Here is a 27,967-nt window from a genome sequence, read left to right as displayed (position 1 = left end):
TCAGTTTTTATTATTAAAAAGAAATAAATAAAATTATAAATGATGGAATTTTTTAAATAATTCTAAAAATAATTTGTACGCCCTTAAAATAAGGCAAAAACTTGTGTGAGACGGTCTCACGGGTCGTATTTTGTGAGACGGATCTTTATTTGGATAATCCATGGAAAAGTATTACTTTTTATGCTAGAAGTATTACTTTTTATTGTGGATATGGGTAGGGTTGACCCGTCTCACAGATTGTGATCCGTGAGACGGTCTCACATGAGACCTACTCTAAAATAAAGGATGAGTTTTTAAAATAATAAAGATCTTTGGCAAAAACTTATGTGAGACGGTCTCACGGGTCGTATTTTGTGAGACGGATCTTTATTTGGATAATCCATGAAAAAGTATTACTTTTTATGCTAATAGTATTACTTTTTATTGTGAATATGGGTAAGGTTGACCCGTATCACATATTGTGATCCGTGAGACGGTCTCACATGAGACCTACTCAAGATCTTTTAGGAGTTGAAAGAGTTTTTTTTAGGATGAAGTTAGAGTATTTTAAGAACCCATAGTTATTTTCTCACATACTAAAAAATTAGCTCTTTGTTCAAAATAAAAAAAATTTAAGATAAATTTTTGCTAAAATAAAAATTACATAATTTTGAAATTAAAAGTAAATTTCCATTTTCGTGTAGCATTTACTAATTTTTTTTTAAAATATGACGCCACTTTTAATTTTAAATATCTGATATTAAAATTCTGGATTAAACAAAACAAATTATAAAAAATTGAAAGAAACAATGGTGATTTTTGGTGGATGGTTATAACATTTATAACAAGAAAATGTAAATTCCTTGCACTTTTTAAAACTTATCATTATGTATTTTTTGTGGATGATTATTAGGAATGACATGGTTAAAAGTAAGAGATATTAACAAAATAGGAAAGAAAATAAAATGGAAATAATGAAATGAGTCGTAAAAAAAAAAAAGAAAACGATATGATAATTCAAGATTAAGGAAAAATACGAAAAAAAAGGTAAGGAAGAATTTTTTTTAAAGAAGAAAACAAGTGTCAATTTATGGGAGTAAAGCTCCAAGAGGAGCATAGACTTCCCCGGCGGCTTCTCTCTTTTTCTCCTCAACCTACAACAGGGATTTAGCAACATTTTCAGCTGTTATCACTCCCCAACGCCAGGTTGTCATTGTAGTAAATTTGGCAAGAAAATGGGGACAGCGGGAGTAGCTAGTATATGATAAAATATATGAAATGGTAAGAAAGGGAGCGAGCAATTGGCTCTATGCAACACCTTAGATAGAAAGATGCAAGTGGGAACCACCACAGACAGGACATGTTCTGCAACTTGCCAAAAGAGAGGCACGAAAGGGAAAAAGGGCTTTAAAGCAACAAAGATATGAATTGGAAGCAACTCGTGGTTCTTTCTTCACCTTCTCTTGCCCTTCAAAAAACAAGTTTGGATATCACATTCGAGCAACTTTCTGAGACGTTGGTTTTGTGTGTGGCTCTCTTTTCTTATCCCTACCTACAATGTCCTCCCTTCTTGATTATATAAATTTTGCGGGTATATCTCTTTCTTTCTTCCCTTTCATCTATTCTTTTGAATGAAAGATAACACTAGTCACATAATAATAGTATGACGAGTCAAGGAAATGGATTACCGGAAGACAGTTCTTGGCCAGTGCTTGAGTTACCTGAATTGCTAAGTACTGGCACCGTTAAAACTCTTCATGCAGCTATTGAAACTGATTGGGACTCCCTTCGTCGATCAGGATGCCAGACGGCAGCCGGAAGAGCGTCTTGGAAACACATGATACATGATCCGGTAGCAGAGCTGCTAGCCGGCGAGACGTACCTGAGAAGCATTTATGAAAAGATTAAGAAAGACAGGCTTAATAATGCCAGGGAGATTTCGGGGGTGATTCTTGCTGTTCGAACCCTCTGGATTGATTCGAAACTCGAGGCAGCACTCGATTCCTTTCATGGTGCCGGAGCTCAGGTGGTGCTGCTGGGTGCAGGTAATGTGTCAAGTGTCAACGCTTTTTGAATTTTATCCTACAGATAGTTTTGGTTCTGCATTTTACTAAAATGAAATGACATTGAGAAGATTTAATTTGAAGTGGTCTATGTTACGAGCCCAACTCCCATTATAGAAGGCTTAGATACAGTGAGCCCAGATACAGGCCCAAGCACAACAAAAGGCCCAACAAGTAAAATAAATACTGAGAAGCCCAAGATAGTACAGGTGTACACCAGGAGAAACAAAGGAGAAAACACGTGATAGGGAAGGGAGGAGATTAAATACCAATAATAGGGGAAGAGAGAGCATTCAGTTATAATTTCTGTTACGTAAACACTAGCACTTGCTAGGGAGAGGAAACTTTGTACAGAGCTTTCAAACTCTGGGTTCTTAATCTTCTATTGAATATAATATTTCTTTGGTACCTGTTCTTTATTTTTCTAAGACCTTATTGTGTGTGTAATTGTGATCATAACATTGGTCCGACCTGCCGGATTCGAGGGACGATAGAAGACGATGGCCAGCACCAGAAATGACGCCAAATTTGAAACGATGGAACGCTCTGTGAATGGATTACAGGAGAGCATGATACAAGTGCAAGAGAGGCTAGAGAAACTTGATCAAACTATCGGAAGCCTCACTGGGTTGGGGGTGTTGATGGAACAGCTGATAAAAAAACAAGCGGGAGGCAATACTCATGAACAATATGACAAATCAGAGAAGGAGGGGAGTGCGGAAGTTCCTGAAGGAGGAGGGCAGGAAGTTGTCACAGAAGAGATGAGGATGGCTTTGAGGAGGATTGAATTACCTGTGTTTGAGGGAGAAGACCCCATGGGGTGGCTGGGAAAAATAGAGCAGTACTTTGATGTTCATGACACTCCGATCGGCTGTAGGCTCAAATTGGCTTACATCTGTATGCAAGGAACCACCATCCATTGGTTCCGTTGGATGAAGGTGAGGATTCCCAACATGAACTGGGACCGATTTGCAGAAGAGTTAATCAAGAGGTACGGTGGATACGAGGCTAATCCTTATGAATTGATGGCTTCGTTGAAGCAAGGACAACAATCGATCGACACCTATATTGAGCGTTTTGAGGTGTTGGTTGCCCAAATTGGTGACGTTCAAGAAGACCAATGTCTGGGTTACTTTATGAGCGGATTGCGGGAAGAGATTCGGAGGCGGATGGTTGTTCACAGTCCTCGGACGGTGGATCGGGCCATGCTGTTAGCAAGAGGATTGGAGGTGGAGTTGTTCGGGAAGGTGGTAGACCGTGGGAGGAATAGATATGGGCTTGGCCCGAGTCTGGAACAGAAAGGGCCCTTTAAGGTGGGTTGGAATAATCAAGCCCAACCCACTGAAAAGGAATTTCCGGTTGTTAATCAACCATCGCGAAATACAGCGAGGACAACGACTCCAGGAGAAGGGTACCAGCCCAAGCCATACAATCCGACAACCTACGGAATGGGCTCGCGAGCAAACTCAAGCGGGAGCGGTGGGAGTATAATAAGAGCTCCGGCACCGAGAAATCGGGAGGGAAGGATTATATCGCACCAAGAATACTTACATAGGAGGGAGAAGGGGTTGTGTTTCAAGTGTGGTGAGTCATACCATCCACTACACAAGTGCATGAATAAGAGTTTGAGGGTGACTGTGCTAGCTGAGGAGGATGGGGGAGAAGGAGAAGAGGAGCAGGGGACAGCAGAAGGAGAGTTTAACAATCAAGAAGGGGAAATTGAAGCGTGGCCGGTGGTCCCAGTAACTGAATACAATACCTTGGAGCTGCCTATGTATTCGGTTAGTGGGATTAATCAACCACAAACATTAAAAATGAAAGGCAAGATAGCGGGACAAGAAGTGGTAGTGATGATTGACAGTGGGGCCAGTCACAACTTTATATCGAGACAAGTAATCACTGCTTTGGGAATTCAAGTGGATGAGACAGTGAAGTTTTGTGTGTGTCTGGGAGATGGGGGCCGAGTTGCCTGTCAGGGGCTGTGTAAGAACGTGGAAGTGGATTTGGGGCGCTGCCAAATACGAATCGAGGGGTATCTTTTTGAATTAGGTGAACTTGACCTCATTCTAGGGGTCGACTGGCTCAGGACGCTAGGAGATGTCATGCTAAATTGGGCTAACATGGAGATGAAATTCACGTGGCAAGGGCAGCAAGTGAATTTGAGAGGGGACCCGACACTCACCAGGTCTGTGGTGTCCCTTAAATCAATTGCTAAGCTGCGGGAAGTTGAATTCAGTGGAGCTGTGATGCTACGGTGGAAGGATAATGAACTGAACAAGCTGGGAATAGGGCAGGAGAATTCCAATGGGACAATTGACAACATCCTCTCAGAATATAGAGGAGTGTTTCAAGAGGCCACTGAGTTACCTCCCCACAGGCTACAAGACCACGTCATTAACATCAAAGACGGGTGTGGACCTGTATCAGTGCGACCTTATAAATACGCCCATCATCAAAAAGATGAGATAGAACGTATGGTGCGAGATATGCTCAAATCAGGGGTTATCCAACCAAGTGGTAGCCCGTACTCCAGCCCGGTCATTCTGGTCAAGAAGAAAGATGGCAGTTGGAGGTTTTGTGTGGATTATAGAGCTTTGAACGAGATCACCATCTCAGACAAATACCCCATTCCAGTGGTTGAAGAATTGTTCGATGAGTTACACGGTGCCAAATACTTCTCGAAACTGGATCTTAGATCGGGGTATCATCAAATCCGGGTGCGGCCGGAGGACATTCCAAAAACAGCGTTTCGAACACACGACGGGCATTATGAATTTGTGGTGATGCCCTTTGGATTAAAGAACGCCCCCGCTACGTTCCAAGCCACGATGAATGAGGTATTTCGACTTTATCTAAGGAAGTTTGTTTTGGTTTTCTTCGATGATATATTAATTTACAGCCAAGGGTGGGAGGAACACTTGATACATGTAAAGATGATACTCGAAGTACTGATGCGCAACAGCTTGGTTTTGAATGAAAAGAAATGCCAATTCGGGTTGAGTCAAGTGAACTATCTGGGACACATTATCTCTGGCCAGGGGGTGATGATGGATCCTGAAAAAGTCGTCACTGTGCGAAATTGGCCGAGACCAAAGAGTACAAAGGCCTTGAGAGGGTTTCTGGGTCTGACGGGATACTATAGAAAGTTTATCAGGGACTATGGGAAGATTGCCAAACCACTCACGGAACAGCTGAAGAAAAACAACTTTTCTTGGAATGATATGGCAGAAGGGTCTTTCCTCACGTTGAAGGAGACTATGAGCACAGCCCCCGTTCTGGAAATGCCTGATTTTGACAAAGAGTTTATGGTGGAATGTGATGCATCAGGAGGGGGTCTAGGGGCGGTTTTGGTTCAGGCAGGCAGGCCCATTGCCTACTATAGCAAGGCACTGGCAGGAAAGGCGTTAACCAAGTCCACCTATGAGCGGGAGCTGATGGCACTGGTGTCAGCAGTTCAACATTGGCGCCATTATCTTCTGGGGCGCAAATTTACAGTAATCACCGATCATAAACCATTAAGAAGTCTCCTGCAGCAGCGAATTACTACCCCCGATCAACAATATTGGCTGGCCAAACTACTTGGGTATGAGTTTGAAATTAAACATAAAGCAGGGTCTGAAAATGGGGCGGCTGACGCTCTGTCGCGAAGAGAGAACATGGGAGAGTTGATGGCAGTAACAAGAGCAGAATGGGTCGAGATAGATGAACTTAATAAGACAGTTGGGGAGGACCAAGGGCTGAGAAAGATCTGTGATAGCATCCGAGAGGGGAGGGAGGGCAATAGCCATTACACATTAGTCAATGGTTGTTTGTTGCACAAGGGCAGATTAGTGATTCCACCAGCCTCGAAATGGGTTCCTATATTGTTGAATGAGTTCCATAAAACACCAATTGGAGGTCATGCCGGGGCATTCCGCACATACAAAAGAGTGGCGAATAATTTTTATTGGAAGGGGATGAAGAAAGATATTAGTAAGTTTGTGGCTTTGTGTACAGTATGTCAGCAACAGAAGTATGAGGCCACCAGGCCTGCTGGACTACTACAACCGTTGACTCTACCAGAAGTAATTTGGGAAGACATCGCCATGGATTTTATTACGGGGCTTCCGAAGTCAAAAGGGTATGATGTGATACTGGTTGTCGTGGATCGGTTGTCAAAGTATGGGCACTTTTTGCTATTGAAGCATCCATACAAGGCAAGTGCAGTGGCAGAAATATTTATCAAACAAATCGTGAGATTACATGGAGTCCCAAAAACAATAGTAAGTGACAGGGACGCGGTGTTTATGAGTTTATTTTGGTCTGAAATCTTCAGGCTGCAGGGCACTATACTGAAAATGAGCACCGCATATCACCCCGAAAGTGATGGGCAAAGTGAAGCTCTGAATAAGTGTGTTGAGACTTACTTGCGATGCTTCTGTTCAGAGCAACCCAAAGAATGGGCACAGTGGATACATTGGGCAGAATATTGGTACAATACCTCTTATCACACTTCAGCAGGAATGACTCCGTTTGAAGTGGTATATGGGCGCAAACCACCGAGTATTATTAGGTTTGTCCCGGGAGAGACACAGGTAGCAGCGGTATCACAAGCATTGGGGGACAGAGATGAGCTTTTAAGACAGCTCAAGTATAATCTTGAACGAGCACAGCAAATGATGACGAAGCATGCCAATAAAAAAAGAAGAGAGGTTCATTTTCAGGAAGGAGATATGGTATATTTGAAATTGCGTCCATATCGGCAGAATTCAGTTCATTCACGAGTTGCACAGAAGCTATCCAGTAGGTTCTATGGGCCGTTTATGATCATGAAGAAGGTGGGGACGGTTGCTTATCGATTGCAGCTACCAGAGGGGTCAAAGGTTCATCCGGTTTTTCATGTTTCTTGCTTAAAAAAGGCGGTGGGCAATCCCGAAACTGAGATCAAACTACCAGAGGAGTTAGACACTGATCTACTGCTGACTTTTGAACCCAACGAGATTCTAGCAGGAAGGGTTAAAGATGTGTATGGCCAACCATGTCAACAGATTCTTGTGGGATGGAAGGGACGGTCTGAAGAAGAAGCTACATGGGAAGACTACAAGGATTTCCAAAAGCAATTTCCTGATTTTCGCCTTGAGGACAAGGCGATTCTTGAAGAGGCCGGTATTGTTACGAGCCCAACTCCCATTATAGAAGGCTTAGATACAGTGAGCCCAGATACAGGCCCAAGCACAACAAAAGGCCCAACAAGTAAAATAAATACTGAGAAGCCCAAGATAGTACAGGTGTACACCAGGAGAAACAAAGGAGAAAACACGTGATAGGGAAGGGAGGAGATTAAATACCAATAATAGGGGAAGAGAGAGCATTCAGTTATAATTTCTGTTACGTAAACACTAGCACTTGCTAGGGAGAGGAAACTTTGTACAGAGCTTTCAAACTCTGGGTTCTTAATCTTCTATTGAATATAATATTTCTTTGGTACCTGTTCTTTATTTTTCTAAGACCTTATTGTGTGTGTAATTGTGATCATAACAGTCTATTATAGAAAATTTAACTGGGATCACCAATGCTAAACTATTAATATTTCACATTAAAATCAGCATCTGTTCCCCATATTTGATGGTGTATCAGTGTTTCCGATGTATGAATATTGTTAATGGGAAAAGGAAAAATTGACAATTGAGAACGAAAAAAGTTGACAATTCAGAATAAATATAATTTCGGAGTTGCTTTTCAAATTTGACAATTGGGAAAAGTTTCTAGTCTAACCACTAACTATACAAACTTCGCATCATGATCATTCACCCCTGCACACCATAGGAACAGGAAAATTAGTTAACACTGTAAAGCAAGTCTTGAGCCAAAATGCTATACTTACAAATGACAGCTGTAAACTATATATGCAGTTATTATGTAAACACAGTGAAAACCAGAAACTCACCTCATCTCCTGTTTTCCTTGTATCAGAAAAACAATTAAAACTATTAGAACATGCATAAATCTTTGAAATTTAGTTAGATTTGACCCTCTAATCTGCCAGTCAAATGATGAAGCGAAGTCCAAATGTAGTGAATGTATAAACTTCATCCTTCCTAGAGACACTATCATTACACAATAAAATAATTCAAGACTTATTTATAATGAGTAAAGTTAATAAAATGGAAGAAACACAAGAAACAAATATGAAAATTTCAATAAATAAGATGAAAGAAGTTCTTTCTTACCTGCACAGGAATGGATGCAAGGGCATATCGCCTCAGCTGCTTGAAAGAAAGCAGTTTGTTCGAGGTTGATTTTCCAGAAGTTTTGAAAGCAAAAACTGAAATTCTTGAGGCAGCTGTGAATGCAATGGATGAGAAACAACAACCCATTTTGAAAGCCAAATCATTGAGTAGAGTGGCAGCTGATTTGACTGAAGATGACTGGCTTCAAAAGCTTCAAATATCAGGATTCGAGCCAAAGAAGAGTACAGTATGGATTTTGGAGGGTATCTTGTACTATCTATCACATTGTCAGGCTATGAAAGTACTTAAAATCATTGCCGAAAAGTGCCAGCTTACCCATACAGTTCTCTTAGCAGACTTCATGAACAAACAGGCAACAACACTATCTAGCTCCACTTTTCATTTCTACTGTGACTGGCCTGATGAATTACTCCCATCTCTAGGGTTTTCCGATGTTACTCTTTCTCAGATTGGTGACCCAGATGCTAATTTCGGATTATTGGAAGATCCACTAAATTTGTTCAATAAGTTACGCAGCTTGCCTAGATCTATTCAAAATCACCCAGATGACGGTACGCCATGTGGCCGCTTGTATTTGTTGCAGGCCTCTGGTTCACCCAATCAAACAATTTCATGAGACGAAGTTTCAGTAGAATACATGATATACATATTAAACTTGCACTTTCACATTATAGAGGTAGGTGATAAATCTTATGAGTATCATTTACATGTTTTCATAGACTTGATCATATTAAATGAGAGCAAATCATCCAGTTTGCAACTCTAAAAGACCATGAAGCATTAATAAAGAACAAAATGGTTCACTTTATAGTTACAAATGTCCTTTAACTTTAAGCTGTCAAAATTGAACTGGTAGATTTCAACGTGAATGGGAGGAGCAGAACCTTTTTTGAGGCATAAATCTGCAACAATTCTAGTGTCTGGCAATCTTCAACTTGATTTAAAGGCATTAGCATAAAATGTGCGCCTATGTTACATGGTACTACCATGAAGAACTATAAGAAAACTAGCATGCTCTTTGTATTTCCAAAAAGCTTCGACCAATGCAATTATAATGGATGATTTCCATATGTATGATACCAACGCAAGAAGATAGAATAGTTCCATCCATTGCAAATACACAGAAACTATTAAACTCTTCCATTTGCAATCCACAAATGCAAAACGATATTTACAAATTACAGAGAGTTCTTGACAAATGGAATGTGCTTCACAGCCTATAGTCTTTTCATTTTGTTATTTCATATCAATCAAAAAATGTCGAAAGAAGTTGATGTGGATGGTGACTACTTATAAAAAAAGGCGCAATCTCTCCGATCTGGTGCACCTAAATATCTGGACTCACACTGTAACATACATTTGTCAAGATTTAAAATTTTAGTTTCAACGCTCGAAACTTTCTTTGGACATCGTATGCATTTAAACGTCCATAGGGTGTTTAGTATTGTTACATTCGTGTAAATTACGTTGGACAGAGATAACCCTTCTTTGTATCTCCCTTCGAACGGATCTCTCTTCTTTGATCGTCAAATCAAGCCAACTATCAGAGACTATGTTTCTTGTTTGAATTATACTAGAAATCACAAATAATTTTTCCGTTGAGAATAGGACACCCGAATTTCAGAAATCCGGAGTTTGTATGGCGACACAAGGAAGAAATCTCGGCTGAATTTTTTTCTTCAAAACTTGGCCTGGCAGAAACTTGTTGGGAAGGGAAGCAGGAATTTTGTGTTGTGTTTTTAATGTTATGTGTTATCAACCTTTGATAACCTATTTATTAAAATATACTAATTGTACACCACTATAATTCCTAATCCTAGTCTCACAAGGACTCTTAATTTCATTAATTAAAATTCTCATATCATTATTATATCATGTATTTATCAACTTTTGACAATATATGATATATTTATAATATATATACATCCACTTCTTTAAATCACCTTATAAAATATATACAAATATTAATATATTTCAACATGCACTTTTAATACATGCATAGACATATTGATTTAAATTAAATAACAATTATTTATTTTATTAATTAACTCATTAGTTAATTAATTCTAGAACCATCTCAAATATTTCATGAGAATTAGTACACGTTAGAAATCATTATTACTAGTACTATTATTTAATTAGTAATTTCAAAATTCACTAAATAAATAATTGTGAACTCAGTATAACTCTTATCGACGATCCGACATCGTCGATATACCAAGGATACAAATTTTGTTAATATAATAAAATTAAAATTTCAAATATCAAAATTTTCACTGTCCATGTTTGGCAGTTGTGAGTTTTGTGAACTCCTTCACCAAAACAGGCAGTCCCACTTTCCTTACTCAATTAACAATTAAGTCAACTTCAATTTATTTCATCTTATGGAATCAACTTATAAACTCTTTTATAGGTTTTCTATTTGATCTCCATGAAACTTTAGTCGTCAACTTCGACTCCTTGAATTTCTCAACAATAACACAGAATCCGATACTTGTGCGACCTTCAATGATTTAGGGATACGACTAGCTGTGGGTTCACATCTCCATGAGATTTGAATAACATTTATTTTTATTCGCGCTTACCCTAATTAGCTTCATTATTTTCATCAACAACTTGATCAAGAATGTTATAGCTCATTTCTAATTGCACCAATTGGATCATGGAAAGAACGTCTAGTAGCATCGCCCAATAATCCCCTAGGTATCACTGATAATGTTTGCAAGAACCTCAAGTTATGATTAACGTCAGTACGGTCTATTCAACTCATATATCTCTATCGAATCTTCAACCATTGGTATATCGAGAGTTGCATATGAATTCGATAACGATTTGATATATCTTTGAGTAATAATAGGGACATAGTATGTGTAACTAGGAAAACACCTTTCCCTGAAATACATTTCTTGCTTCGGCCAGAGACACCTTGCACTATTAACTCATTATATCACATAGAATATCTTTAATCGTAAGCAAACGGTGAATCTCCGACTACAAAGCATTGGATCCTACGCATTTCAAAACTACACTCAACCTTGCCACTCGATGACCCTCAATGGAGTCGATAAACGAGTCAAAGTGCAGTGCTAGTACGCAAAGCCTCTATATTGTTCAAGGTCAAAGGACTAATGATATACAACCATAACCGCTGACTATTACACTCGATAAATGATAACCACTTGGACAGTCCAAAGAAGGATTGTTCAGTAAATCATCAAATAATCACTAATTTGTATGAATGGACATTTTCATGCCATTACTAATGAAACATGATGTTTACATCACATATGCTAGTCTCAAGCTCAAGCGACCTTGATCCTTATTTTAGGCGGCTGATTCAACTAGGAAACTATTTACAATTATATGGTACACTTCATAATGAGTTTCATGGTCTTACGTTGAGATGCATATCTCATGGTACCTATTATGTATTCAAAAACTTTATCTATGCTGCTTGGATAAGTGTACAAATAAAGTAAATGTTATAATTAGATAAAACCGTAAAATGTTATTAAAATAAATATTGTTTTTACATCAGAGTCAATAAATCTCAAGCCACAAGTTGTCTTGTTGAGCACTTACTCTAACAATCTCTCACTTGCCCCCTATAGCCAACTATCCATAGATTTTAGACCCACTGCTTCATGATATTTCTCAAACAATGGTCCTGGTAGAGGCTTTGTCAATGGATCAACAGTGTTATCTACAGAGACGATTATCTCTATTTAAATGTCTCATCTTCCCACAATCTCCCGGATTATGTGGAACTTTCTCCGTATATGTTTGGATAACTGATGAGACATTTGTTCCAATGCTTGGGCAATTGCACCGATGTTGTCGCAGTAGACCAGGACTTGATCAACCATTTGAGGAATGACACCCAACTCTTGAACGAAATTCCTTATCCAAACCCCCTTATATGCTGCAGTCGATGCAGCTATGTATTCGGTCTCAGTGGTTGAATTCACTGTGATGTCTTGCTTGGAACTCTTTCCAAAGACAGTACCACCATTGAGCTTGAATACAAATCCAGAGGTTGATTTCGAATCATCCATATCTTATTGGAAGCTAGAATCAGTATGACCTTCCAATTTTAATTCTCCACTCTCATAGACCAAGAACGGATTCTTATTTCTTCTCAAGTACTTAAGAATGTCCTTCACGGCCTTCCAATGTAATGGACCGAGATTCGATTGATATTTGCTTGCAACACTCAGTTCAAATGCAATATAAAGTCGAGTAGATATCATTTCATACATTATATTGCCTATAGTAGACGCATATAGAATGTGGCTCATGGTTTCTATCATTTCATTAGTCTTAGGACACATAGACTTGGATAGAGTCACATCATGATACATTGGGAGATATCTAGTCTTGGACTTTTTCATAGAGAATTTTCTCAGTATGTTATCGATATATGTGGATTGAGTGAGCCCTAGCATCCTCTTTAATCTATCCCTAGAGATCTGTATTCTAATACATAAGATTCTTCGGTCATATCGTCAAGGTTGTAAATGGCGGGAGGCGGTGGTGGGGCTGTCGGTGACCGCCTACCGCCTAGGAAGTGCCCAGGCGGTGCCTAGGCGGTTGAATTTTTTAAGTAATTTTTTATAGATAATCATGCAATATATATAATCACAAATAGTCATCATTTTTTATGTAAAATATGCAATTAAATAATGTTTAAGCACAAAGAAGCTTCATACAATATAATATCATCTAAATAATGTGCAATTAATAAAAATTCATCATCATATTAATGCTATTATGCTAACAAAGTAATATACCAAAAAACTTAGTTTAAATTTCAAAGTTTCAATCGATTATCCATGATTAGAACAAGTAGTCTCTCAATCTTTTTTTGTCATCATCGGATGCTTTATGACATACTTCAACTTTTCCTACAATACCAGGAATATGATGCTTCATTCTATGAACTCCTTCTTTAATAAGCCTCTTACACAACTTGCATGAGATCCAATCCTTTTTTTCTTTATCATACAACACCTCATATTTCCAAACAATATCATTAGAATTTAGCTTAAATTACAACTCCAGTTGTTTATCTTTTTCCGTCATTAATCTTCCACAATAAATCAATAATAAAATAATAATAGGAAAAACAAATTAATTCTTGAAATCACAAAATCTGAAATATTATAAAAAAAGTATGATAAATAATAAATATGAAATGTCTAACCTAAATATTCTGACTGCTGACAGCACTCGGCAGCGGCCGTCAGTGGGTGGCAGACTGTGAGTGGTGATTGAGACTTGAGAGTGAAAACCAAAAATAGAATAAAGAAAGTGAGGTATACTTGGGTGGCAGACTGTGTGGTGGTTGAGACTTGAGAGTGAAAACCAAAAATAAAATAAAGAAAGTGAGGTATGCTAGGTTTTTGATATTTAAAATTAGTTAACATTGACTAGGTTTTTAAAATTGTTGATTAAAAATTCAAAATCTTGACTGTCCGCCTCGCCCGCCAACTCGCCGCCTCGCCCTCCTGCTCGCTGCCTAGCCCGCCTGCTCGCCGTCTCGATCCGCATCCCCAACGCTATATAGCTTAGGCCGACAAAAACACCCGCCTCATGTATAGGCGGTGCGGTCGAGGGCCGCCTGCCGCCTCAACCGCCATTTAGAACACTGCATAACGTTCATAGAGAATTTACAAGCTAACCATACTTTAGATGACTGCAACATTCCTATATTATTCCGAATTAGTAGTATGTCATCAACATAAAGTACTAAGAATGTCACTGCACTCCTATTATTGTTGTCAAACTCTTTGATATTGTTGTCAAATCTGAAGTTACAGCTCCTCGATGAATGTTTGAGTCCATATATGGATATCAGAAGTTTGCGTACTATATGCTTACATCTTACTGATTTGAATCTTTCAGACTCAGACGTGTAAATCTCTTCTTGAATGTCGCCATTAAGGAACGATGTCTTCACATACATCTGTCATATTTCATAGTCATACCACGTTTTTATGGCTAGGAATATCCTAATGGACTTGAATATCGCGACTAGAGAAAAGATTTCCTCATAGTTAATACCTTCCATTTGAATATGTCATTTCGCTACCGATCTTGCTTTGAAGGTCACTACCTTCCCATCCGCCCCAAGTTTCTTTTTGTAAATTCATTTGCATCCTATGAGAACAATACCCTCAGGTGGATCTATTAAGTTTCATACTTGGTTCGAATACATGGAGTTCATCTCGGACTGCATGGCTTCAAGCCATTTAGATTAATCGGCATCAAACAATGTTTCTTTGAAGTTTCTTGGATCACATCCAGGAACAGGCTCATATTGGCCTTCTTCAAGAAGCATGATCATCCTCTTTTAATGTTATGTGTTATCAACTTTTGATAATCTATTTATTAAAATACACAAGTTGTACGCCACTATGATTTCCATTCCTAATCTCAACAAAATTCTTAATTTATTAATTAAAATTCCAAGGTTGTAAATGGCGGGAGGCGGCGCCTAGGCTGTTGAATTTTTTTAAGCAATTTATTTATAGATAATCATGCAATATAATCATTTTTATACAAAATGTGCAATTAAATAATGTTTAAGCACAAAATATAATATCATTTAGATAATGTGCAATTAATAAATATTCATCATCATATTAATGTTATTATGCTAACAAAGTAATATTATTATTTTTAATAAAAAACTAAGTTTAAATTTTTTAATTATTTTTCTGACTGCTGGCGGCGGCGGTCGGCGGCGGGAAGATTGTGTGTGGTGGTTGAGAGTGAAAACCAAAAATAAAATAAAGAAAGTGAGGTCTGCTAGCAATTAAGTTAACTTCCATTTCTTCCATATTATAGAATCAGCTTATAACTTTTTTTATAGGCTTTCTGTTTGATCTCCATCAAACTTTAGTTATCAAATTCAACTCCTTGAATTTTGACTTAAAAACGAGAATACAAAATTCGATACTTGTGTTACCCTCAACGGTTCAGAGATACAATTAGTTGTAGGTACACATCTCCGTGTGATTCACAATAACATTATTTTATTCGGACTTACCCTAATTAGACTCATTATTTTTAGGGGAAATTGCATATACTACCCTCGTGATATCCCTAGTTGGCATAAATCTCCTCGTGAAAAATATATCATCTAAAAACTCCCTGTTTTTTTAAATGTCCAGCTCACGCATGCCAACCATGCTTTTAGTCAAACAAAATTTGTTTATTGTCCAAAATGCCCCTCCTTAAATAATAAGCTCAATTATTTCATTTTCATTTTTGCTGTGTAAGAATCCGATGAAGCTTTTGCCCTAAGCTTCTCGAAATCAAGCGTTGGAGCTGGGTGGGCTTTTCGTCGGTTATCTCAGTAAGTTAATGTTTTTTCTTTACAGCATATAGACATCATGGAATCGACAGTTAGGATTGAGTTGTGGCATGGTGGGAAATTTGATGAGACAGAGGTGGTAAGAAATTTGTTATTCCAGATGTTGATCTTGATAGGTTTTGCCTCGATGACTTGTTTGATATGTTAAAAGCGGCGGGAGGACAACAAATGAATGCGCATTTTTTCTTTAAATTGCCGAAAAATGCATTTACCACTGAAATGGTGCAGATTGTTGGTGATGCAGAGATCCGCACGATGTGTAAGTGCTTTAGGAATCATAGTGTTATAACATTGTGGTCACAAGAAAATTATTTCACTCCACTGAAAGATGCAAATATTGGTGTTGGAAGTAATCCAAGTGATGATACAAAGGCTGGACCACAAGTACTGAATGCAACTGATGATAATGAAGGTGGGACAAGTGAGTCATTTGGGAGTGACCCGATAGATGATAATCACATTGGACTTGATGATGTTTCAATTGGAGATGATGAAGACTCATTAGATGGTAGCTTTCATGAATCTGATGAGGATGTGGATTCAGAATCTTCTACAGAGAATGATGAAGGAGATGAAAAGGCCACAGAGTTTTGGTATAGCGACATTGAGGTAGATGATGAACTTATTAGTTTGGCAAGTTCTGATGATGAGTAAGCTTGTCGAAAACATCATTTCTTCTCTGACAGAATGAACATGAAAAGGTTTGAACTGGTAGTGGGTATGAAATTCAAAGATGTGCACGAATTTAGAAGTGTTCTTGTTGATTGGACTGTGAGATCTGGAGTGGAGCTAGTGTTTAAAAAGAATGAGAAAAGTAGGGTTACTGCAGTGTGCAAAGCCGGATGTGAATGGAGATTGCATGCCAGTTTGGTAATGGGAGGGCCAACATTTCAGGTAAAAACTCTTACTGGAAAACATACATGTGTTAGGGCCAGTAGCAACAACTTGGCGACATATAAATATTTGTCTAAAAGAATTGAAATGATTGTGTGCGAGAATCCTACAATTCCAGTGGAGAAGCTTAAAAGAGTTATAAGAAGAAAATGTAATGTAGATGTGAGCAAATATAAAGCATACAGGGCCAAGAAAGCTGCTCTAGAAAAACTTAAAGGAATGTTTAAAGATCAATATCTTAAACTTTGGGATTACTGTGAGACCGTTAGGAAATATAACCCAGGTAGCAAGATTATAGTAAAAAGGGATCACTCATTTTCTGTGCCTACATTTCAAAGAATGTATTTTAGTCTTCAAGCATTGAAGTCTGGGTTTTTAGCTGGTTGTCGACCTGTTATAGGTCTTGATGGATGTTTCTTGAAAACAAATTACGGTGGACAACTTTTAGTAGCTATTGGCAGAGATGGAAATGAAAATGTTTTCCCAATAGCAATGGCAGTGGTGCAAGTGGAGAATTTTGATAATTGGAGATGGTTCATCAATGAGTTGTTGGAAGACATCGGATTCGAGAGATGGACATTCATCAGTGACAGACAAAAGGGGCTGTTAGAGGCGCTTAATGAGCTTGCACCAGAGTGTGAACATAGATTTTGTGTACGCCATTTGTACCAAAATTTTGCAAGGAAGCATCCTGGTTTAGAATTGAAAGGAATGTTGTGGGCAGCCGCAAGTACAACAAACAAGAATGAGTTTGCTATGTGGATGAAAAGAATAGAAGCAGCTGATAGAAAGACTTCTCCAGATCATGAGACTGCGGCTGAATGGTTGAACAAAATCCCACCTGCTCATTGGACCAGGTCTCATTTCCTTCTTTCTTCATTTTCTGATGTTATTGTTAATAACATGACTGAATCTTTTAATAGCTACATTAGGTGTTGGATCGGACTTTAAAAATCTTAAATTGAAGTATCACTTCTTCATTGCCGTTGTCGGGTGAGCTCTCAGTTGCTGGCCTTGGCGTTGAGGTCGATGTATTCCCAGCGTCCATCTCAGACTTCACTTCGGAGGAACCTCCAACATCAACACCTCGTACAATTTCAGGCAAACACCAGCGGAAATAGCCACATTTTTTAGAATAACAACAATAATACAGACGTCCCTTCGATGGTTTGGTTTCGGTTTGAACAACTCTAATCTCTGCCCTAACATTGCACTTGCACATTGGAGTTTGGGGATATCTTACATCAACATTTGGATTCATAATTTTGGATCAATGTAGGGTTTTTAAAATGGGAAAATGAAGAAGTCGCGAAATGAAGAAGAAGAAAAGGTCTTCTATTTCTATACCGAACGAGGGCATTTTAGACAACAAAACTCATAAAACAATGACAATTCGCAACTTTAGGCGCGTGTTGTATAAACCATACTGGCGAGGGGGCATAAGCTGGACATTTAAAAAAACAGGGAGTTTTTAGATGATATATTTTTCACGAGGAGATTTATGCCAACTCGGGATATCACGAGGGTAGTATATGCAATTTCCCCTTATTTTTATTAACACTTTAATCAAGAATATCATAACTCATTTCTGATTGCACCTATCAAATCATGGTAAGAGCATCTAGTAGCATTGCCTTACGATCTCCCAAATATCACTCATAGTGTCTGCAAGAATATTAAGTTATGGTTAATTTACAGTATGATCATTTCAACTCATATATCTCGATCGAATCTGCAGCCATTGGTATATTGAAAGATGCATATGAATGTGATAATGATATGATGTATCTTTGATTAAAAAGTGAAATCGTATGTGTAACTAGGAAAAGACATTTCCCTAAAACACATTTCTTGCTCCAGCTAGAGACACCTTGCACTATTAACTCATCGGATCACATATGATATCTTTACCTGTAATGCCCGAGATCTGTTGTGTTGTTAATCTGAAATGATTTGTTAATTAATTGAGGTGATTATAGATGAATTGGATCGGACCGGGATAGGCGGAAAGGAAAGTGGATTATGTATGAGGATCGAGCCTCGCGCATATGCGGGTTCATGCCGGGCGCATATGCGCGGAGTGGGCAGAGAACCTCGCGCTTGTACGCAAGGGTACCCGAGAGTTGGGAAAAATGAACAAGGGCCTCGCGCATATGCGCCGAGTAAGGGCGCGCATATGCGCGAGCTACCGTGAGACAAACGCGCCGAGACATATTGTCTCGCGCATATGCGCCGAGGAGGGTCGCGCATATGCGCGAGACGTGCAGCACAAAGACTTAGCCACATGCCTTGGACATGCACGGGATATATATATATATATATATATATATATATATATATATATATATATATATATATATATATATATATATATATATATAAGCTTTTCAACCCTTCATAACTTAGGAGAAGAAACGAGAAAAGGCTTTTGAGAAGTGTTATTCCTTCGAAGAGTATAATTTGATTTACGAGAAATTCGTCCGTTCGATTTTGAATCTGACTTCAGTACTGTGTTCCTATCGACGCAGGCTTCAATTGGACATAAATTTTGTTATGTTTGATTATGTTTGAAATTATGATATTGTTGGAATTGAATACACTTCATATATGATGTTCTTGGCATGTTAGACATCGTAGAATCGAAGTCAGATGGAGAAACAGATTGATTATGAAATTGTTATGATTTTTCAGAATATATCGATTGATATTGGACAGAATTGGATTGTTGATTGACTACCGATTGTATTGGATATTGGTTATGGATTGTAATTAATATCTGTTGAGATTGCATTGACCGGGATATCGGGATTGTGCAGTTATGCCGATTGATTTTGAATTAAATCCAGATTAATCATATTGGTATTGAATTGAGCAGTATATTGATATGATATTATTGATATTGTCATTTCCAGATAGAGTATTGACAGGCTTCGACTTCCAGACTTGAACGTCGTCAAAACTTCAACGAAAGAAAGGTATAAGTCAATGTGGTATTGGGAGATCGACTCGAGTAGGATATACTTGAGTTTCCTTAAATCACATACTTATTATTATTATGTTCATTGATTTGATTTGATATGCTTGTTATATGAATGTATAGAAAGCAGGTATTAGTCGAGTGATCTTGTGACATCAGTGCCTATAGTGATGGAACCGTTACTGGCACATTGCACGTTGTCACAAGATAGTTGAATTGGCGATAGTGTCATAATCTGTGACGGATAGGTCAAGACGGATAGGTCAAGACACCGGATGTTTGGTTATATCGAAGTGGATAGAATTGGATTTTCTTCTATTACTGATGTTCGATATAGGAATACCAACGTCTGGAAACCGGGATCCCTAGACTAGGATTGAGTCTAGTCTAAGACGTGGAGTCACGAGTATGATTGACAGTTTTGTATTGATTATGTTTTCAAATTTGATACATTTGTTACATGCTTTTACATTGTTTATATGATTGCATGTTTCATTGATTTATACTGGGATTTTATTCTCACCGGAGTTATCCGGCTGTTTTCGTGTTTGTATGTGTGCATGACAACAGGTGGGACAGGTTCAGGGTCGAGTAGATGAAGAGAGATCGTGATTAGAGTGGAGACTACGGACTTTGATCTGAGATAGGGTTTGGAACACTTGATATGTAGTTGTTAAACCTTAGCTCGAATGATTGTATATAGTACCAGACTTGTACTTTTAATACTGATATGTATATTTGCATGTGTTCCATTTCGTTCTGCAATTTTTAAAAAAAAATTTAGACCATGTTTATTATAATTGATTAAATTGTCTCAATGATGATTAAGAACTTGATTAGCGTCCGGGTCCCCACATTACCTCTAGGCAAACAGTGAATCCCCGACTACAATGTATTTGCTCGTATATATTTCGAAACTACACTCAATCTCACCACTTGATTGCCCTCAATGAAGTCGGTAAACGAATCAAAGTGCATGCTAGTACCAGAGCCTCTACATTGTCTCGGGTCTAAGGATTAATGATATACAACTATAACAGCAGATTATTCCACTCGATAAGTAATAACCATTTGGACAGTCTGAGAGAGAGTTGTTCAGCAAATTATCAAATGATCATTCATCTGTACGAATAGATATCTTCATACCCTTATCAATGAAACATGACATTTACATCACAGATACTAGTCTAAAATTCAAGTAAAATTTATCTTTTTTTTATGCGGTTGATTTGACTAGGAATCTATTTAGAATATATGGTACACTTTCTAATGAGTTTCATGGTTTTATGTTGAGAGGAACACTTCCTAATGAGTTTCATGGTCTTACGTTGAGAGGAAGACTTCATGGTACCTATTATATATTCAAGAACTTTATCAGTGATGTTAGCATTGGTATAGAGATAAAGTAAATGTTATAATTAGATAAAATCATAAATTATTATTAAAACAAAGATCGTTTTTACATCAGTGTCAACAAAACCCAAGCCACAAGTTGAGTTGATGGAAACCTACTCTAACATAAACTTCGGCAACGTACATTTTCTTCTCGCTAAGTTACCAGCAATCATCTTTTTCCAACACCGAAGGAGGGTTGTCCTTTCAATTAGTGAGCGCTATTATAAAATAGAACCACCTATAATGGATAAAATCATATGTTAAATCATATGAAAGTTGAAAACTAAGATTATCGAAGTCCTGGAGCCCAGTTAACGGGTTTTTCTCAATAGTAAGCCAGCTCATATGCATACTGAAATTCTATTTTGCAATCAAAACATGGATAGTGGTCCTAGACCAGTTCCTGTTATTTCGTGTTTTACTGAGTTGCATGAGTCTTCAACCACTGAGTCAGACGGCTCTTACAACAATTATGATATCTCATGCGACGAGCATAAATAATAAATAATCATCCAGCAGTTTAACAAAGCTAAGCATTCTAGTTCAGCGATCAACGCAAGAACATTTGCACCGACACCGGACAACACAAAAAATGTATTATCCCTATCAGTTTCTTAACGCAATATGAGCTTTTAAAAACTGCAGTACAACAAGACAAATCGGAAACAAAAATTAATATCATAGTTCTGTAAATTTTAAAAACAGCATATACACGATCCAAGATTGACTTCAAAACACAGAAATGATCTTCCAAAACCGAGGGTACAATAAACCATTTGGACAGGGAGAAAACAATATCTAATGACTTTTAAGGTTTAACTAACTGAAGAAAAGGAAGTTACCTCAATTCCAGTTTTGGATTGGAGTACAACAAAAGAATTCCTGTCCGGAGGAACACAGTCTATAGCGGAAGAGACAAGCAGCTTCTGAACCTCCTCCAAATCATTTTTGCTGAACTCTGCTTCACGCCCCGATAATATCAAATGCCAAAGTAAAATAAAACAAACAAACAAATCCATGAAAAGAAAGTTACTTGATAAGAGGTAAGCAAAATGAAGGAAGTTGCGCGATGCGTCAACAGGCGCCAACAAGAACCAGTAAGATTTTTTCTTTTGCGCCATTCCTTTGGCCCTGCTAATCATTTATTTTAAAAAAAAAAAAGCAATAATCAAACAGGGAACAATCGTGTCAATTTTATACTTAATATATGAAATATAATGATGGAGAATGAGTACAGATGCCAAATGAGAATGCAGAAGCCGGAGTGGTCGTACGAAAGAAGGTAGGACTGTAGCGATAATTGACGAATACAAAATGGCTGCATTCCTGCGGGAGATGGATTCAGCTTCCAGGGATGGTCTGGGAAATGGTGGATTTCAGGACTTCTTAACGACCGGAGAGACGGAAGGGATAAGGAGGAGGCGAGCGGCGGCATGGTGTAGTAGTACTGGTTGGAAGCTTTTTGGGCCGTATATGTTATGGTTTGAAAACCGGCAAATACAAAATCGAAACAAGCGTTTGGGGATCGACGCCCGTGCCTCTCGCATGCGAAACGGGTAATCGACCATTTGACCCACAGCCCTTTGGCCTGACAAGCTCATTTGTTAAGTAATTATCACAATACTAAACTATCTGTAACTAAAACTTTAACGCGGGAAGCTGCTCTCTTCTATCAGAGCCAGGTTTCGATCCTGGGACCTGTGGGTTATGGGCCCACCACGCTTCCGCTGCGCCACTCTGATTTGTTGACACTAAGTCTTCGAAAACATTTATAAATTCCAAAGTCAAACATTTAATGATCCTTTTGCGGCTTTATATGGTAACGGGAACAATTTTTAAATTAATCATTTAAATTTTTTATTCCAAACTTTAGTTTACTTTTGAAGTTTTCTTTGTATATTTCATGTTCGATGATTCAGTATTTGATTATTTTTATAATATATATTTGGAGTCAAAAATTTTCAGCATATAATAGCTTCTTTTTTAATTAGATTAGATAGGAAGAGCTCTCTAAAACTAATCAAATCAATTCCTGGATTGTTTTTTTGGCTTCAAAATTTAATTTGGAAAATGATATAATAATAATAATTCGTGACATGGATCGACCTAATGTATATATTGAGCGAATGTAATATTTTTGACATCAAAATAATTTGTATTCATAAATCGGTTCGGAGAATAATTCTATCTTATAAAATTGACCTGCGAGACGATTTAACAAAAAAAATTTGTACAATAATAACTATTGAACAATGCCAACACGGTGCTTAAAACCAAGATATGTAACAAAAGATTTTGTCTAACCAGTCATCTATCATGCTCCAAGCATTTCATAAAAAAAAAATTGCACTAATTTTACAATATTTAGTACATAGAATAATTTTTAGATCCTTGAAAAATAAATTCTAATACAGTGCCTAAAAAAACTTAACCCTCAACAACATTGTGCCGAAAACTCAACAGACCCCTATTTTGTTAAATGATCAAACATAAATATCAATTCCTAAAAAACTAAAAATGACTTCAAGAATATTGTGAATGCATCGAACAAAACTCTATACTAAAGTATATCATATTCTTGATCTAGTTCCATAAAAAAGAAAAAAAAAATAGTATTGTTTAATGGAATTGATCGAGAACACCCCGTCATTTTGAGGAAAAACAAGATTATACTTTGATGGGTAATTCTACACATGTTTTTGTCCATTTAAAGAAAACAATCAGCTTTCATAAACCATTGATCTCAAACAAATACTCTTATCGAGTTGAGTAGGTCTCTTGTGAGACGGTCTCACGATTCTTTATCTGTGAGACAGGTCAACCTTAACGATATTCACAATAAAAAGTAATACTTTTAGCATAAAAATTAATATTTTTTTATGGATAACCCAAATAATAGATTCGTCTCACAAAATACGATCCATGAGACCGTCTCACACAAGTTTTTGTCTATTGAGTTTGAGTTTGTTATGTTGGAACTTAATAAAATAAATCTATAAATAATGTGATTAAATCCATATATCATAACATGCCAAGAATTCATGTCGAATTATCAGAAAATATAAATAACATTAAACGCATACCAGAATCCATTGATTGATCTAGCGTTGGAGTTATAAATCCTCCAAGACAACAGAGAATCGATCACCTTATTTTTTCCTTATATGAGAGAAGGAGAGAAATCTAGAATATGTGTGATGTATATATTCTCTGTTATTCTCTGTGCCTCGGAGACCATAACTTTATATAATCTTAGTAGTCTTCGACCCATCGTAGAAGACTTAATTGGGTTTGGTTTCTACACATAAGATGGAGCATACCAATTTTTTTAATACTTTGGAAACTCTTAATTAACTAGATCACCTTATTGGGTTCTTTATTAGATAGCTTGTCCACGTATAATTAACTAAAATATGTAAGCCCAAAAAATAATTCCAACAATCTCCCACTTGGCTTACATAAGTTATCCGTATATTGTACATGAAAAAATTGATTGCTATCTTACCAAAATATTCCTAATAGGATCGGTTAAGGGAGTTTAAGAGTTTAGAAGTGAGGTTGAATAAACACTTAAGATTTTTTGTATTCTTTTCAAATATGTGAATCGGTTTTTTGAAGAAACTGGTTCTAAAATCTTGTTTGTCAATATAAATCAGTCAAAAGTACGGAAAGTGACTGAAATATAGATTGAATACTTAAGGTCGATAGAGTGTAAAACTGAAATGATAATTGACACGAACACACATATTTTTATAGATGTTCAGAGACATCAAATGTTTCTACGTCGCCCCTTCTATCACGAAGATAAAATTTTACTAAAAAACTTTGATATATTACAACAAATTGTAATAATCCACTTCAGCTGGTCTTACACACTGTCAAACTGAAACTCTTAGTCGAACAACTCTTATACAATTATTAACTGAAATGCTCTAAATTGGTAGCCTGAATGCTACTGATAAATACAATTAATATAGAGTTTGAGTGTGCGATCTGTAAACTGAAAATTTACTTGTGAAATGTATTGCAATTGATTGAAGGTTGTAGCTCGATTGCTTCATGTGTGTTAACTTGTTTTCATTAACCTTCTTCAACTGATTCGACCAGCTATATATAGTCTTCGATATCAACGGTCGTATTGAATACATTTAATGACAAATATATGTTGAATCGTCGTGTAGTTACTTTATCTTACAGTAGTACGAGGTATTCAGACTGTTATGTTCTGATTCAACCGTTCTGATTGGGTACGACCTGCCAGTTTGTCTTGTGATACTTCAACTGATGCGTGGTCGACTGATTAGAAGTCAACTGATCAGCTCAGCTGGGCATTATCAGTTGTAACTGATGTCATATCAGTTACGAATACTTCAGTTGGTAATGTTTTTTCAATTCAGTTCAAGCGAAGTATTCAGTTACGATTATTTGATTGTTTTATCAGTTAGATTTTTCAGTTCTCTTATTGTCAAACTCTAAAACTTATAATATTCCAACAATTTTCCCATTTTCGGTGTTTGACAAAACTTAGATTTCTTGAATTAATGATAGAGAATAAAATGAATTGTAGATAAAATAATGTACAGATTCATACATATTTAGCAATAACAATTTCATAGATTTTGAAAGAGGTAAATACATATTCGTGCAAAAATTTCAAAACAGAAAATAATCTTTTAGACTAACAATTGACTTAGTACACGAATTATTTCTTCGACTTTTTTCTAGTTGTTCCTTTATCAGTTGGCTTGTCTAGTTCAGTTCTTCTTGCTGCTTGCTCCTACTACCTATGACTTCTGTTTTTCCTTTTTTTGTCAACACCCACCACTTTTGTGAATAGGAGGAACGCTGAAATAACTTGACCAGGTACCTCAGCCAGTAGACATTGCATTAAGTCAATCTTCTTAGAGATACTTATGTGCACAAAATCAATCTGGTTGCTAAGTAGTTCTTGGGAGGAGAGCATGGTAGGAATTGTAACTGATTCTTGTTTAATCTTTTCAACTGAGTCGAAAAGGGAAATTCCATCCTTTTTCAGCTTCTTTATGTCCTTCGTGGTGTGATCTTTTAGTGTGTCCAGACTTAAAGAGTGCAACAGCTGAGTAGATTTGATCTGACTGATATTTAAGCCAAGGTTGTTCAGTTATGAAAGTATAGAGACCAACATCACATCAGCTACTAATGGCATTTCAGGAGAGAATACTTCAGTAAGAACTTTTTCTTTCCCCTTTCCCTTTTTAAAAAATTCCACGACAGCAAGCTGATTTGGGGCAACATCTTGGTCGATATCAGCTGCGAGTTCTTCTACTGCTTATTCTTGAACTAACTGACTATGAGGGTGATCATGTTGATCAGTTGAAGAGCCGGATGCTTTGGCAGTCTTTTGAGCAACAAACAATTGAAGAGTGGCTTCTGACATAAAGAAGTCTCAGGAAGCAGCTGGTCGATGGATGACAAAGAAATTGCAGCTGTTGGTTCTTGGAATGAGGGACTAATTATTTGTTCAGTTGGTAATTGAATAGCTTCAGTTTGAACTTTTGCCTCAGTTGTTGATATCACAACGTGATCATTATTAGGTTCAACAACGTCATCAGCAGATCAATCATATTTGAATTCCATTTGAATATTCACAGCAACTGATTGCAGCAGATCATCCACATTTGCGAATGCTAGATCTTCTTCAATATATGTAGACGGCTGCACTGTGGGTTCAGAAACTGGTAGGATAATCAATGCTACAGATGAGGAGGGTTGTTCATCGGTGGAGAGTGGAGGAGGGATTTCTGAAACTGGTTCAACTGGTTGAACCACAACTGACTCTGTTTCAGCTGGAGCCATCAGCTGCTCCTCTGCAGTTTCAGTTGGAAAGTCCTCCACAGCTGACTCAGTTGGAATTTCTTCCTCGGCTGATTTTGAACTGCTGGTCTGTACTGGAACATATAATTGTTGTCTCATTTCTCAACTTTTCACTTTCATCTGAAGGGAGATGAGATCATAGTGCAGTTGTTAAAACACTGCTCTGTATTCATAGGCAGTAGGATTAGCTGGATCATAATTTGTCTTCAATTCAGCTATCACCACAGCCAACTTTTGAATGAATTTAGCTGAAAAGAGAGAAGAACGCAAGTGATTAGCTCTGAAAATACGAAAGCTATAAGTTTTGAAAATGGAGACACTTCTGAGAGGCGGTTTCTATTTATATCTCGTGTCCATTCAAATTTTGTACACTTGTCAGTTTGTGAGAGGTTTTGACCAAATAAATAAGATATTCAATCAATGATCATTTAAATTTAGTAACTGGTTTGAGCATTTAGATAAAAACAGAAATAAAATGTTCGAAATTCAAATTTTAAGTTAATAATTTGTACTTGGCCACGATTTCAATTAAGGAACTTAAATCGAATTAAAGTTAGTCAACGTATGAGATAAGTTCATTTTATTCAGATACCAACTGATCAGTTAGAAACTGATTCAGTTCAGTTTATGAAAAACTGACTGCTATCTTATTAGTTGACTTACTAAAATTCAATATTCCCCCTGAATTAAGCAGTTAAGATAAATCATAAGCCATAAGATATTTTTAAAGTAAGAAAACTCAGTCTTTGGTAATGGCTTGGTGAAGATATCAGCTGCTTGTTGTTTATTTGAGATATACTCTAGTGTGATGTCCTTCTTGAGAGCACGGTCTTGATGAAATGATGTCTGACATCAATGTGCTTGGTTCTGGAGTGAAGAACTGGATTGTATGCAATCGTAATGGAGCTAGTGTTGTCACAGAAGATCGGTGACTCTTCAACTATTATTCCATAATATTTCAGTTGTTGCTGAATCCATAGAAATTGAGCACAACAACTTCCAGCAGCTAAATATTCATATTCAGTTGTGGAATTGGAGATGAATGTTTGCCTTTTGTTGAACCATGAGATCAGTCTGTCTCCTAGAAACTGACATGATCCACTTGTACTTTTGCGATCAAGCTTACATTTTGCATAGCCTGCATTTCGGACATATATACTTTCCACCATTTAAAATAAGCTCATCAACTAATTATTTG

The 27,967-nt window shown here is 37.3% G+C and overlaps 3 protein-coding genes, 1 long non-coding RNA gene and 1 other non-coding gene across 6 annotated transcripts; 3 read left to right on the top strand and 2 right to left on the bottom strand.

Annotated features, from left to right (window-relative positions):
- Window positions 1-1,593: 1,593 nt before the first annotated feature.
- On the top strand, window positions 1,594-9,540 carry LOC140820965 (uncharacterized). Its single transcript, XM_073181350.1, has 2 exons — window positions 1,594-2,024; window positions 8,260-9,540. The coding sequence occupies exons 1-2, from the start codon at window positions 1,643-1,645 to the stop codon at window positions 8,886-8,888; spliced, it is 1,011 nt and encodes a 336-aa protein (XP_073037451.1). The 5' UTR covers window positions 1,594-1,642; the 3' UTR covers window positions 8,889-9,540.
- Window positions 9,541-12,789: 3,249 nt separating this feature from the next.
- LOC140820951 (uncharacterized) lies at window positions 12,790-16,717 on the top strand. The gene is made up of 4 exons (XM_073181338.1): window positions 12,790-12,817; window positions 15,557-15,632; window positions 15,725-15,909; window positions 16,063-16,717. The coding sequence occupies exons 1-4, from the start codon at window positions 12,790-12,792 to the stop codon at window positions 16,302-16,304; spliced, it is 531 nt and encodes a 176-aa protein (XP_073037439.1). The 3' UTR covers window positions 16,305-16,717.
- On the top strand, window positions 16,344-17,665 carry LOC140820950 (uncharacterized). Its single transcript, XM_073181337.1, has 2 exons — window positions 16,344-17,401; window positions 17,512-17,665. Exons 1-2 carry the CDS (start codon window positions 16,344-16,346, stop codon window positions 17,663-17,665), a joined length of 1,212 nt encoding a protein of 403 aa, XP_073037438.1.
- A 4,091-nt stretch (window positions 17,666-21,756) lies between these two features.
- On the bottom strand, window positions 21,757-22,503 carry LOC140820967 (uncharacterized). Of its 2 annotated transcripts, none has more exons than XR_012115612.1 (3): window positions 22,152-22,503; window positions 21,950-22,050; window positions 21,757-21,874 (listed from the first exon to the last, which is right to left on the bottom strand). It is a non-coding gene; the product is annotated as an uncharacterized lncRNA (long non-coding RNA). The 2 variants fall into 2 exon arrangements; XR_012115613.1 differs by having other exon boundaries at window positions 21,950-22,047.
- Window positions 22,504-22,586: 83 nt separating this feature from the next.
- Window positions 22,587-22,658, bottom strand: TRNAM-CAU (transfer RNA methionine (anticodon CAU)). Its single transcript has one exon. It is a non-coding gene; the product is annotated as a tRNA-Met (tRNA).
- Between the last annotated feature and the right edge of the window lie 5,309 nt (window positions 22,659-27,967).

This window comes from Primulina eburnea, unplaced genomic scaffold (assembly GCF_022965805.1).
Source record: "Primulina eburnea isolate SZY01 unplaced genomic scaffold, ASM2296580v1 ctg328_ERROPOS900000+, whole genome shotgun sequence".
NCBI lineage: Eukaryota > Viridiplantae > Streptophyta > Magnoliopsida > Lamiales > Gesneriaceae > Primulina > Primulina eburnea.
The sequence above is the reverse complement of the archived record's forward strand: the minus strand, read 5'-3'. Positions and strand labels throughout refer to the sequence as shown.

What these genes read in the sequence shown, in the direction of transcription:
- LOC140820965 (XM_073181350.1), top strand. Translation starts at nt 1,643, where the DNA reads ATGACGAGTCAAGGAAATGGATTACCGGAAGACAGTTCTTGGCCAGTG. An exon ending in GGTGGTGCTGCTGGGTGCAG is followed by an intron (nt 2,025 to 8,259) that starts GTAATGTGTCAA and finishes TTACCTGCACAG; the next exon opens with GAATGGATGCAAGGGCATAT.
- LOC140820951 (XM_073181338.1), top strand. Translation starts at nt 12,790, where the DNA reads ATGGCGGGAGGCGGTGGTGGGGCTGTCG. An exon ending in AGGCGGTGGTGGGGCTGTCG is followed by an intron (nt 12,818 to 15,556) that starts GTGACCGCCTAC and finishes TTGCTGTGTAAG; the next exon opens with AATCCGATGAAGCTTTTGCC. An exon ending in GCTTTTCGTCGGTTATCTCA is followed by an intron (nt 15,633 to 15,724) that starts GTAAGTTAATGT and finishes TTGATGAGACAG; the next exon opens with AGGTGGTAAGAAATTTGTTA.
- LOC140820950 (XM_073181337.1), top strand. Translation starts at nt 16,344, where the DNA reads ATGAAAAGGTTTGAACTGGTAGTGGGTATGAAATTCAAAGATGTGCAC. An exon ending in CCACCTGCTCATTGGACCAG is followed by an intron (nt 17,402 to 17,511) that starts GTCTCATTTCCT and finishes CTTAAATTGAAG; the next exon opens with TATCACTTCTTCATTGCCGT.